Raw genomic sequence first — 12,992 nt, forward strand, 5'->3', positions numbered from 1 at the left:
TAGCCAAAATGGAACTGTATAGTGCCACTTACCAGTTTTTTTGACGACGATACTAGTGCAGCGTGTTCTACCGGAAACAAATTCCTTGTGTGTTCTACATACTTGGCAATAAAGATGATTCTGATTCTGAAATAAGCAAACCAAAACTCCCCCACACTCTTGTTCACTCTCTATAATACATTGAAGTATATGGATTATTTTACCAACTATATTTTTAATTTATTCACTGCCATTCCCGAATTTATTTGGGAATTGAAAATATGATGTAGAGCGCCATTCCAAAATGTATTCGGTTTTTCTTTGCTGGAATGCCAATAAAGCGGTGGCCAGACCTCTGACAATGTTTTTTTTTCATTCCACAAGGGGGCAGCATTTCCCTTTTTCCATAAACCAATATGTATGTATTGCATTGTATTTTGGACAGCCGTCCTCATTTCAAGCTCAGATAACTCCAGACCTATATAATTTAAGAATTAACTATTTTCTTCTGATGAAAAAAGTCTAAGGTTTCTTATGCTGTATTGAATGTTTATGTAGTCCTAAAAGTATCCATTCTGTGGGTCCTAGAATTTGAGTGACAGTGACAAAAACCCTGGCCCTGGAGTGGACACATTTTTGCATGTCTGGCCGTGAATAGGTTAACAGGCAATTAGTAACTTTGTTAGTATGGAGGACTTGAAGGTAGATGGTATGAGAGAAGCATAAAACCAGGTTAGATGGAGGACACTGATTCGCTGTGGCGACCCTTGAAGGGAAAAGCCGAAAGGAAAAGAATAAATAACTACGTTAGTATACATTTTTAAAGTATAAAGTACCAACCATTTGAATGTACATGTACGGTATATGCACATGATTGCCAAAGGGGAGCAATGAATCTGCTGCTTACATAATGAATTTCTAGCTGCTGTTCATGCTGTGTATTTTTTATATACATCTTACCAGTAGCTGTCACTACCCGGCCAGTAAATCTGTTAATCTATTACCCAACGTGACCAGAATGTGACATGTTGTGTTTATCTGTCACACGGAGGAACTCTGCCATTCAGGCTGTCTCATTCTTCTTCTCATTCTTGAACTGTGCTGTAAGGCCATGCAGTGTAAATGACTTCAAGGTACTCAGGAGAAGATCAGCGTAAACTACAGGTCACGGTGTTGATAACGGGACCTAAGTGTCACACCAAAGCTGACAAATGACAGGCACGTGTGAGGAGGTACTTACTGTGTTGTATTTCTTGGAAATGTAGCCAAGTGGAGATGTTTTTGGACTGTACCTGTACAACCCAATAGGTCTGCATCTCTTTCATCTGCAACTACCAGGTGCTCCAGTGCAAAGGTGAAAAACACAGGTAAGCGTGGCTTTTTTTCCCCTGTATTCCCCCAAGATCTTAACTTTGAAAATGAACATGTCTAAAAATCAGGATGAAAATAATGAGCAGCACAGGTGAATCTATAATTCAGGCGGGCCATTGTGCCAAGAGCCTGGCATCCAGCCAGCAGGGATGGAGGAGTAGCAGACAAGATAAAGCTCATTGCCAACGTCATAATGCCTGCCACTTGTGCATTGTTGAAGATTACTTTTAAAATGATTCATTTCCAAGCCAATAAGCCCCGGTACAGTTTAAGACCTCCACAAAGGCGATGTGTAGTTTCCAAATGACTCTCACCTAGAAACAGAAGCTGAACTTCAGACCTGGAGTCTTAATTACCAATGTGATTTAATTAATGAGACTAATAACAATTCTGCACTAACGGAGAGATCCGCAAAGCACCAAGGTAGGGGTTGGCCTTGAAGATACACTGGAAGAGTGTACGTTTATCATGTGTAAACAAAGATGTTTCCCTCCTTATTTTTTCATGTATTCCGCAAATAATTAAATTAAGAGTAATGTCAGAATTGATTGTTAAAAAAATATTGCCATATATGTTTTTTTTTTAATTAATTAATTGATAGTTAGAGAAAAATGCAAAACTTTAGTACCAAAATGATACATTTTTGCTATAAAAGCAATATTAATACTGTGGTGGAATATGACTCAGATTGAAGTGTTGACTCTGTTGTCTCACGTGTCTTGACCTTTTTCCATTAGAGAGCAGGTTCACAGTCGAGTTCACCGCTTATAAGAGCCACTAATCCTGAACCGGTCGACCTGTCTGCAAGGTTCATACCAGGATCAGAAGAATGTTTAGCATGTTGGACATGCTCAATGGCCAGTAACATTTCCAGTATGAGACTGAGAGGAGGTAGCAGCCGGTTGGGACAGAAGTTCTATGTAAAAGGTGTCTTTATTTAATTAACTCATCTGTAAGTAGCCCAGCAGCAGCAATTTTCTGCTGGTGCTCCCGACTCCATGGGTTGGCACCCTGACAACCCACCACCTCTGTGGCGACCTCCTTGTGGACACCCTTTACTTTGTAGTTGGAGAGGGACTTTTTCCACAGTCCGAGACGACTTCACAAGAGGGACCTGAAATACTTGTTAAGTAAGGCCATGTAAAATGATCCTCATTGGAAGTCTTGAGTATAGTTTGTTCCCTTTCCTATATGTTGGTTAGCAGATCGATGAAAAGGTTTCTTCAGCCATCATCTGTACTTCTTGAAGGTGTCGGACGTTTCGCTATTTATCCAAGAAACTTTGTCAGCAAACAAAATTCTTACTGGCAGTTTAGGCCCTACATATATGTCTATATCCCTAATGTCCAGACATGGTGGTGCCGGACTCTGCTATGATAGGTCCCTGCTCTCAGGTTGGGGGGAGCAGAGGACTGCACCCTGCAGCTGCTCCACTGATAGTTCCTGTTGTCCTGACTAACGACTGGCCTGATTGCCCCACTTTGACCGGTATCACCTCATCAGTATTACTAATCATATGTTGTCTAAGCAGGCTATTGTATGAACGATCCAAATTGAACCTCACCCCACCAAACCGGTTTCATGAAGGATGTAGTTGTTTTGTGAAAATTGCTTCTTTTACTCCCCTTTCAAATCATCTGTGTTCTTTCACTAAGATTTTAACCTCATTGTCGTCAAATGAGTGGTTGCTAGCTTTTAGGTGCATATGTACTGCCAATTGAAGCCCACAAGTATTATCTCTGCGATGCTACCAGTAAGACTTTAGTTTGCTGACGAAGTTTCTTGGATAAGAAACGAAACTTCCGACACCTTCAAGAAGTACAGATGACGGCTGAAGAAACATTTTCATCGATGGACCACTCCTGTACGACTGAGAGCTTACACAGATGTTGGTTGGGACAATCCTTCTGCAGAAGCCTGTTGACGAGCTTGTATCTATCTCCTGGCTGGCTCCCTCCTCTGCATCCCGAGGTCATCATTAACAAGCAAAGTCTCTGAGTCTCATCTCAATTCGACAGTTTCTTATGAAAATCCTCATTAACTTATTCACAAAACAAACAGTGTTCAGACCTCAAATAATCCTGTGATGTTTTGAAGTTTCGATGTGGCAGTCTTGATAGAATCTATTGTGGCTCTACCATATCCCTCTCTCCGCTTCCTCAAAGAGGGCCTAATAAGACTAAATAGATTGGAATGAACAGACGAGCCAGCCAGGCCCATTAAAGCTTCGTTAAAGTGTGATGAGTCCAGATGCTAAAAGAGAAACGTGAGGTTCACACAGTAAGATGGACTTAATTCAGTTTTGGAACCGTTATTTTATCTCTAAGGGTCCCTGTCAAAAAAGGCCAGACAAGAGCAGCGGCAGTGGAGGAAATTTTCTGGAGGCGACGATTCCAAGGTGAAAAGAGGCATCGTAGAGCAATGCTGTCATAAGCCATGCAGCATTTACCACCCGGAAGGCTACTGCGACTGACCTCATAATACAGAACAAGCTGTGAAAAAAGGTCCTGAAGTCCATGTTCGGTGATGTACCGTTTGTGTTTGAAGGACAGGAAATAAAGCTCCATAAGCCATAACCAGAGGATCTTCTGCTTAAAGATGTGACTTTGTTGGGAAATGGCAGGATGTAGAAGAATCATGACTTTGTATCTGTCATTTCAACCTATGACTGCAATACCACAGTGCTCTCTACTGGCTCGACACAGATACAGCCAATGTTGAAATATGGCTTTATTTACAACAAAGAATTTACAGCAGACTAAACTCTCACCTTACCTGCACGATAAAAAATATATAATTAAAAAAAAATGCTCATCAAACATGATATCTAATCAACCATTTGTATTTATATATATATATATATATATATATATATATATATATATATATATATATATATATATATATATATATATATAGTAAAGTCTCGTTATATTGATGTAACAAGACTTTACTGTTAAGCTCAATCAATGATGTTCTTGTCTAGTTGAATCTCTTTGTTGTGTGATTTTCTACAACAGAAAAAAAATGAATGAACGATTATTCATCTGTTTCCCATTTTAACTTTGTGAAAGTAGGAGAGGATGAGGCATTGGCTGCTGACCTTCTTTCAAAGTTGATGCATTCTCTGTGCGCTTGTTCTCCTTATTGTGTTGGAATGCTTTACTGGGATCAAATCTGCGCTGGGATTCACCGGGGAGCTTCGATTTGAGGTGATCACTTTTCTGACGACTCAATTGGGAGCGAAGCTTCAGCACCTCCTACCAAGACACACACATGCACACACAATGTGTGAGAGAGAGAGAGAGAGAGAGAGAGAGAGAGAGAGAGAGAGAGAGAGAGAGAGAGAGAGAGAGAGAGAGAGAGAGAGAGAGAGAGAGAGAGAGAGAGAGAGAGAGAGAGAGAGAGAGAGAGAGACAGACAGAGAGATAACAAGACCAACAAACCAACCAACGAGACCAACAAAGACAACTCAAAGGTCAGTGCATGAATACCAACTCGTCAGATTGCAATTTGTGAGAAGGGTCATTTCCAGCTTACTCCCATTAGCCACATCACACTTGCGGACATCTCCCACTTGCGGACATGTCACACTTGTGGACATCTCACACTTGCAGACATCTCCTTGATCCGCAAGGGGAGATCTTGCAGTTTACTTGACTCAACAGTCTTTCTACATGACAATCGCCTGCACCAAAGTGAGTCAATTTTTGCTTCTGCAACACAAGCACTGTGACCACCCTGATCTTAAAAGGAATGAGAGTTGTTTGAATTGATCATGAGTCGCCCGAGTTTCATCCCACAAGGGTGCAAATGCCTTCTTCTAATGAAGTAAAGTAAAATTCAAGTTGATGCAGTCTAAAGCAGGAGGGGTCCATGCAGATTTGTTGTGATGCTATTTTATTGTTAGCGATCTTAAACACTTTGTAACTTGTTTTGAAAAGAACAATAGAAACGGTTATTAACGTTCATAATCGTACACACTGACAGGAAAATAGTGATGGGAGAGAACACCACATCCCAGTTGCATTACCTGTTTCAGGTTAAAATTTTCATCTTTTAGCTTCATCACATGCTTAATCTTCTGCTTCTGGTTCTGGTGACCCAGCAGGTGAGCATAGGCATCTGACAGCTTGTTTAGTTCCTCCTGGTTCGCTCCATTTTCATTGAGAAGTGCATTTCGCTCAGCGGCAAAGTAATTCAACTGCTCCTAGAGTTGCCACAAAAAATATTTTCAAGGCGTATAATGAAATCAAATTTTTTGGACGAGTGTTCCCAACTTTTAAATGCATTACTGGTTCGTTGGATTGTTGCGTCTACCCAACATTTACAATCACAACAGTTATACAATGTATTTCGTTGTGTTTGCTTGGAGGAGACTAACCTCAAAGGGTTTAACCTTAGCAAACAGCTCCTCATACTGTGATCTCCAATGTTCTGTCTCGGAACTTGAAGATCTGTGAAAGAAAAAAAATAGAAATATACTTTTGTAAAGTGTAAATGAGTTCATGCTTTGATTTAAAAAAAAGTTGCTCACGTGTTTTCCTGTGCTTCAATTATTTGATTTTGGAGTTCCTGTCGCTGCTCATCCATCTCCCACTGCAGTGTGACCTTCTCCTGAGTTAGCCTCTTGACTTGATGCTCCAGAGCATGCCGCTCTTGCTGTTGGTATTCCATTTTGCACAGCAGACTCTCCACCCTCTCCTCTGTGAGGGCCGTTTGCGCCTGAAGGTCCACACACTCTAGCCGAATTTCCTCCAAACGATCCTGAAGCTGCTTTTTCTCCATATTTGCCGTCATCAATGATTGTTCTGAGAGTTCAATTTGAGTCCCAAGTCGACTTCTTTCTTCACTTAATCTATTGAGCTCAGTCTGGAGTCGGTGAACTTCTGACCTGAGCTGTTGGTGGTCTTCGGTTTCAGCATCCAGTATTGCCTTATTCTCCTCGAGCTCGACTTGATATTTAATTTTCTCCTCTTTTTCTTGTAGCAGTTGTTCCATTATTTTCAACTTTTCCTGGAAAACTTCCCCAAGCTGTTTATTAGCCATTTCTTCTTTTTCATGAAGCTCAGCAAATTTCTGCTCTTCAATTTGCCGCAATGCTTCTTTGTTGTCTTGTGCCTGGCGCAGTACCTCCTGCTCTAACTGAGATATTCTCACAGTCTGGCTGGACTCCAAGGCCTGCATCTCCTGAACCTTTTGAGTGAGGCAATCTTGCAGCTCCTGCAAATATCTAGATCAAGATAAGAGAGTAAAATTAAGAAAAAAGCCAAAGGAAGACCTTATTGTTTGAACTCATGCGATTAAGAGGCAAACCCTGAATCCTTTTGTCTCATTTGGTGCTCCTCATCTTTTTGCTGAATCGCTTTGTCCATTTCCTCTTGCATTTGCTGGGTCACTCTGCTCATCTCCTCGCCAAGTTTTTTGTAACTCTCCTCAGAAGCTCTCAGAGACTCTTTGGTGCTTCACCGGACAACAGAAATTCTCAGAATATTGCAATGTAACACAACAGCAACAACAACACATTTGACAACTCACTATTGAAGCTCCGTAGACATCTCTTCCAGTTCTCTCCTGGCGGTGGAATGCTCCTCTCTCAATGATGTCAGGTCGCTGCTCAAATGATAGGATGCAATTACTCAAGTGTTGATGGGTCAATATTGATATGTATTATGAAAGAGCTACATTAATAGCCACAGAATATATGTTTGACAAAATGTTTGGTATAAAGAAAATAGGAGGAAAACCACTACCATGCACTGCTAGCCATTCTGCAGGATTGTGGAAGTTTTGCAGTATGTCATTAGATTTGGATCATATTTTCAAGCACATAAGACAAAACATCGAGCCCAAAAGTGTGTCTTGCTGACTTGATGAAGCCATTGAACCGATGAAGAAGTGAAGTGCATTGACCGATGCTGCTTTGGGGTATCATCTTGCTGCAGATGAAAATTGACAGCACTACTTAAGAATCATGGATGTAAACAACAGTGTGCATTACCTTATAGTATAGTAGATGCAAAAACACTATGAAGTCTTTCAAAATTAGTTTGGTCTAAGCGTTTTATTTCGTTATATCTTTCGATTTATTCTTTTCTTTTTTTGGTTGTCCATCGACTGCTAAGAAATACTTATAATGTGATACTGTACATCTACAACCATAACGCCCAGTCCTCAACATAATAAATCCATGCAATGCTATTAAATAGGTGACCTTCAAATGTTTATTTCCATGAGGTATTGCTACTTAGATGAACAAAGACTTTGCATTTTAATTTTCTATCATGGATGAAAATGCTCATTCTGTTCCTCATCATTTGCTTTTCAGGGTGTGGAGAGGGACATGGTCTCCACAATGTTTCCCGAGCATTTGTCTTCATTAGGGAGATTAGGAGAATGAAAGGATGGGCCAGCCTGTGGGATGCTGTTATTTATCCTGTGTAACAGATGTGCTGCGCAGCTTGAAAGGTTGGTCGATGTCAAATATGCTGAATTCCAGGAATTTACACCCACGTTGAGTTGAAATGTAGTCAATTGACATTACATAGTTACACTTGAACTTGGAGTAACACATATGTGTGAAACATTTTAGTTTGACTTTTGAAGCCAGATAACACCAGAAACACGTTTCAAAAAAATTAATCGCCTGATATTGGTATTTAAAATTTTTTGGGTTGGCTTGGTGGCTATGGGAATTGGCACAAACCTCAAGAAAATCCATAAGAGTTAGATTCAAGTAGTTGACCGCACCGTAACAGTCCAATATATTACACAGTCGCCTGACAGGGCCATTACTCAAAAAGACTGAATGTGGGACACTGCTCAAAATGAAATTATAGAATGCCGGGCGGATGCTGTACCATTCGCTGCTGTCATCCAGTGGCAGGATAACTGAAACTCACTCATTCTTTAAATTTGGTTTCACAATTTTCCGAAATGAACAAAGGCAGGTAACTCGGAACACACCAAGATACTCGTACTAAGTTCATCCTGTCTACTTGATATCTAATTTAAAGCAGATTCTTTACTTACAGACAGGGTATTTGAACACCTACACTGTCTGTAAGAAAAGAATCTGCTTTAAATTAGACACCAAGATACTGAGCTCAAGTTACATTTGATGAAACTCACCGCTCACAGCGGTCCCTGGTTTCCCTCAGTTGTCTCCTCAACGCATTGATTTCCACTTGACTCTGATCCCTTGCTTCACCTTGTCCTTGTGTCTGCTCCTCCATGAGCGCCAGCTCTCCCAGCACCTCCTCGAGCTCCTCATGCAGCTTACTCCGGTGCTCCTCTGACTCCTGCCTCTCTTGCTCCAGCAGCACAGTAAGAGAGTCTGTCAGATCCTAGGCATGTGAAAAAAGAAAAAAATGGGCTTTAAGAAAGGCCTTCATCACATCTCTAAACTAGAAAAAGTAATCAAAAAAGGGTCAGGAAATTCCAAGCAAGTAAATCCAATGACTGACCCTTTCTTTCGCCAGTTCCTCAACAAGAGAAGCATGTTCATGCTGGAGCTGAATCCATCTTTCTTTCTCATCTTGATGTGTGTTCTTGAGCAGTTTGAGCTCTGTGGTCAACTCCTCCAGTTTCCTCAAACCCTCCCCTTGAATTTTGAAAAGTAGAAGAGCAACAACAACACTGATGAATTTTGTTCTAGTTGTTTCTAATTGATATCGGTGAGCATATGTACGTTTCTCTTCTGCCGAAAGCAGACACTTCTGTTCAAGATGTGCCACATCTTCAAGCATCTTTTTCTCCGTCCTTTGTAGCATCTCCCGTAGCAATCCCAGTTCAGCCTCCTGCTGACCAACCGTTGCTTGAGAGTCCTGGGTTTGTTGGTTGATGAAGTTCAATTGTGTCTCCAAGTCACTCACTGTCTTTTGGGAGGACTGAAGCTCTTCTTTCAATTTCCTCTCCATTTCAGATAGGTCCTCCTTTGAGGCCTGCATCTCATGGTCATGTTTTAGCATGTCCTCCTCTTTTTGCCTCAGAGCAATTTCCGTGCTTTCAAGCTTTGCACGGAACTGCTCCAGCTCCTGCTCAAGGTGTCTGCAGCACACGCAACAGATATCTGTGATCCTTTCTTCAATTGAAATCCGACACCCTTTGACAAATTTACTCACTTCAGGTTCTGCAGCTCGGAGTTACAGACAAATGCTTGCTCTGTAGCCTCTTTAAGCTTTAAGCGGAGATCCTACCAAAGGGAATCTGTGAATTAATGCCTGCGATGGATCCGATTCCAAATTTTCACTTTCATGCCCACCTGACACTGGTCATTGGATGCATCCAGATATCCCTGAAGAACTTTGATTTCCATTTGTAGCTCCCGTATCTCAGCTGAAAAATAATATTGTGAGAAAGGCAAGAGGTTTGTTCAATCAAATGTGGCTCACAAAAGGAGTTTGATCAAAAATGCATGAACAATAATGTACAGGATTCATTTGTATTGAAAGACATTCATTGAAAATAAAAACAATATACTATTAACCCTGGCTATTCGCAGGAGTTACGGGCCGGACTGGCTTACAAATAGAAAACATATGCGGAATAAGTGACAGGCATGATTTCATTGGACATTTTCAACCTAAAACATTTTTCAGTAAACATTCATTATTCATTTTCCAAAGAAAAATAGAGAACATGATGACGATGGGGGATAGGGGATGATAGTAGAAAAAGATACGGGGGGTGGGGGGTTCGTACGAATTGCGGGTGCGGATGACTGTAGTACGAGTATGCGATGATGACTGTATTTACCATATTAATACAAATAAATCAATACAAAGTAATAAGTGTGAGGAAATGAGTTCAGTTGTCGCAGTGCAATTATACCAAACTACAACATATTGTCAAATAAAGGGGAAAAATAGGATTGGTATTATCCTTTCAGCAAAAAAAAATGTAACATTATTTAAATAAATTTGAGATAATACGCTATGCTATTGTGTTCAAGTCACTGCAAATTGCAAAACGGTCATTTTCAACTTGGTCACTCCTAAAAAACAACAGTACCTTCATCTCTGCCACTTCCTGCTCTGTCTGCTGCCATCCCTTCCAAGCAGTACCACCATGGCTGGCCTCCTCACTGCCTTATAAAAATTGCCTTTCTCTATATGCAATTGCATTAGGGTTCAACTCACCATGTAACCCGTCATTCTGTTGTTCCAAATCCTCATTTTGGTTTTTCATCACTTGATGGAGGTCCTCTGTGAAAAACAACAAGGTTGAATTAACATAGCAAACATTTCAGTAAAACAAGGCGATCTGTTGTCCTTACCCAAGTCTCTATTCCTGTCTCTTAAAGCTTTGACAGTATCCTGATTCACTCTGAGATCTGTTTCTAGCACCTTGAGGTGACCTTCGGAGTTGAGCTGTAGAACACTAAGCTCCTGCACGCAAACATATTCAGTACACATCTGAATAATTGGCTGGCAAATGAAACAATGATCAGCAACGCATCTCATGTAACATTTTACTGTGTTTATAGTAAGAAAGAATGGTAATACAAATTGTTGTAATGAGGGCAGTGGGTGTCCCAAATACATACCTTATTTTTGCCGTCCAATTTGTTCCTGGCGTCCATCAGCTCCATTGTAAGTGAATTGATCCTCTTTTTTGTTGTGTCAGCTGAAACCTGGGAGCAAACACACACTCGCTAATTGGGCTGAAAAACATTGAAAACATCAGGTGGTTACAAAATACCTGTGCCTGCTTATTTTTCCAGGTGAAACCATATCAATATATTTCTTTCATTAGATAGTAAAAATGAAACTTTTTTAAAATCATGTCAGGGCTCTGTTAACGTTAATGCTTCCAGCATTTTGAGAATTGTATATAGAAAACAATTTACTGGAACTTTTATTTTATCTGAGCTTTAGCGAAGACAGACCCACACACACACAAAAACCTAAGAGTATAACAAACCTTGTTTTTTAAGAATTCATTGACTTTCTTTAGTTCAGCTTTCTGTCTTTCAAGGGTGGTGATGTTAGCAGTCAGACCCGTCTTCTCCCTGACTGCCACTAACACTTTGGCCTCCATTTTTTTAAAGTCCTCCTCAAGCAACAACAACCGTCGATCCTGTTCCCCTCTCTGCTGGACCAGTAAGCGGATCTATAAGGAGAAAAATATATATACAGTATATAAATGAACACACACAACACAATACAAGTCTACGTATATTTATAGCTGTTGGTGGTTCTGAATTCTGGTTGAAATAGTATTGCCCAAACATTGTTTGAAAAGGACAGACCTCTTTCTCCAATAATCGATGTTGTTTCATTTCCAAGGTCATGGAATGTTCTCTCTTTTTTGTACTTGACGCCTCGATCTGCAAGATACATTTAAAATGGCAAGGAAATTGCATGGGCCCAAATGAATCCAAATTAAATTGTTTAAAACATAACAATTTTGTAATCTCAACTGTAATTCACCATTCCATCAACTGATAGTGTTCTTCTGACAGGAGACATCAGTGTACTTTTGGAAGGTGATGATGGGGGCACTGAATACACAAATGAAGAAAACAACCACGTCACACAAGATATCATCAGGTCAGTGGAGAAATGTGGCATTATCTGAGTAACATGTTACCAACCTGCCTTTGCATCTTTGAACCGATCCGATTTCTCAAAGGATGCAGGCCCCTTCAGTTCTTCAGGTTTGATGTCATAGATGCCCGGTGCAGGGGTGCAACCTTTAGGTTAAAAAAAAAAAAAATAGGCGGGCACTAGGACCAGGCATCTCACCCAGCAGGTGCACAGCGGGGGCGTGTTCATGTTGAGAATATTTTACTGCATTTTTCCTTGTTCAAGTCAGAGCCTCTTGTTAGCAATTGGAATGAAGACGGAACCCAGTCAGTCGTGTATTCTCGTTCCACTGCTACAAGATTCTTATTAATTACAACACGTCTTTGGTACTAATAACGTAACCGTGTCATTGCACTTTTTTTGTACAGGTACAGAGGGGTATATGAACTTAGGACGCAGTGTAATAAAGAATTACCACGGAGACACCTAGCATGCCACCACCGTTACATATCCACCGCTACAGAATTTGTAGTACAATATTGTGTACTTGTCGTTCACACGCAAGACACTTGGTCAAATTAGCGTTACGGCATAATAACCATTGCGTGTGGTGCTTCACTTGCTTTACTTTAACAGCATCACACATGTAATCTTCCAAAGGTCGATGTCTAAATTGAAATATCAAACCCAAAGATGCGTGCCGAGTATGTGTGTGCGCTGCAAATCCCCATCGTAAAAAAAATAAATCGCCGCTCTATTCTACTTACCAACAGGTTCGTTGAACCTTTTCAATGGAGCTCTTGCGAAAGACATGTCAATTCCAAAGATTTTGATTGTTTTTTTCCGTAATGCCCAAAATGCGCAGCTACCTAGTAGAGCAGCAAACAGCTACTGGAGTTTCAGCGCTAAATTTTCAAATACACGTCATGAACGCATTTCCGTGTGTGTGACCAATTAAATTCGGCTACTCCGCTGACTATTGGTTGAAATCAGGCAAGCGTTTCCCTTCCTTAAATTACAGGAACACAACATTCAAGTGCATATTCTTCACTAAAATGATTTACCCTGTGTAAACCGGTGACAACTACAAAAAATATCACACTCATAATTACC

General features: G+C 40.6%; 2 protein-coding genes across 5 annotated transcripts; one reads left to right on the forward strand and one right to left on the reverse strand.

The window, feature by feature from the left end:
* The first annotated feature begins 666 nt into the window (after positions 1-666).
* On the forward strand, positions 667-4,205 carry LOC148901694 (insulin-like). Its single transcript, XM_088991253.1, is given in 6 exon segments — positions 667-681; positions 1,288-1,346; positions 2,088-2,094; positions 2,311-2,420; positions 2,422-2,480; positions 3,678-4,205. Coding segments are annotated over 6 exon segments (396 nt in total). The 3' UTR covers positions 3,824-4,205.
* A 33-nt stretch (positions 4,206-4,238) lies between these two features.
* Positions 4,239-12,781, reverse strand: hmmr (hyaluronan-mediated motility receptor (RHAMM)). Of its 4 annotated transcripts, XM_089017357.1 has the most exons (21): positions 12,647-12,781; positions 11,948-12,046; positions 11,784-11,854; positions 11,603-11,680; positions 11,275-11,463; positions 10,898-10,984; positions 10,628-10,739; positions 10,491-10,556; positions 9,614-9,687; positions 9,474-9,544; positions 9,225-9,399; positions 9,041-9,149; positions 8,817-8,953; positions 8,482-8,696; positions 6,889-6,963; positions 6,667-6,813; positions 5,888-6,583; positions 5,735-5,807; positions 5,384-5,560; positions 4,454-4,610; positions 4,239-4,361 (listed from the first exon to the last, which is right to left on the reverse strand). In XM_089017357.1, exons 1-21 carry the CDS (start codon positions 12,690-12,692, stop codon positions 4,333-4,335), a joined length of 2,883 nt encoding a protein of 960 aa, XP_088873483.1. In that variant the 5' UTR covers positions 12,693-12,781; the 3' UTR covers positions 4,239-4,332. The 4 variants fall into 4 exon arrangements, with proteins under 4 accessions (XP_088873483.1, XP_088873473.1, XP_088873492.1 ...); XM_089017347.1 differs by having other exon boundaries at positions 9,041-9,399; XM_089017366.1 differs by lacking the exon at positions 12,647-12,781 and having other exon boundaries at positions 9,041-9,399; positions 11,774-11,854; positions 11,948-11,996.
* Between the last annotated feature and the right edge of the window lie 211 nt (positions 12,782-12,992).

The sequence above is a fragment of the Hippocampus bargibanti genome, linkage group LG02 (assembly GCF_051943395.1).
Source record: "Hippocampus bargibanti isolate YZ-2025 linkage group LG02, ASM5194339v1, whole genome shotgun sequence".
Lineage (NCBI taxonomy): Eukaryota > Metazoa > Chordata > Actinopteri > Syngnathiformes > Syngnathidae > Hippocampus > Hippocampus bargibanti.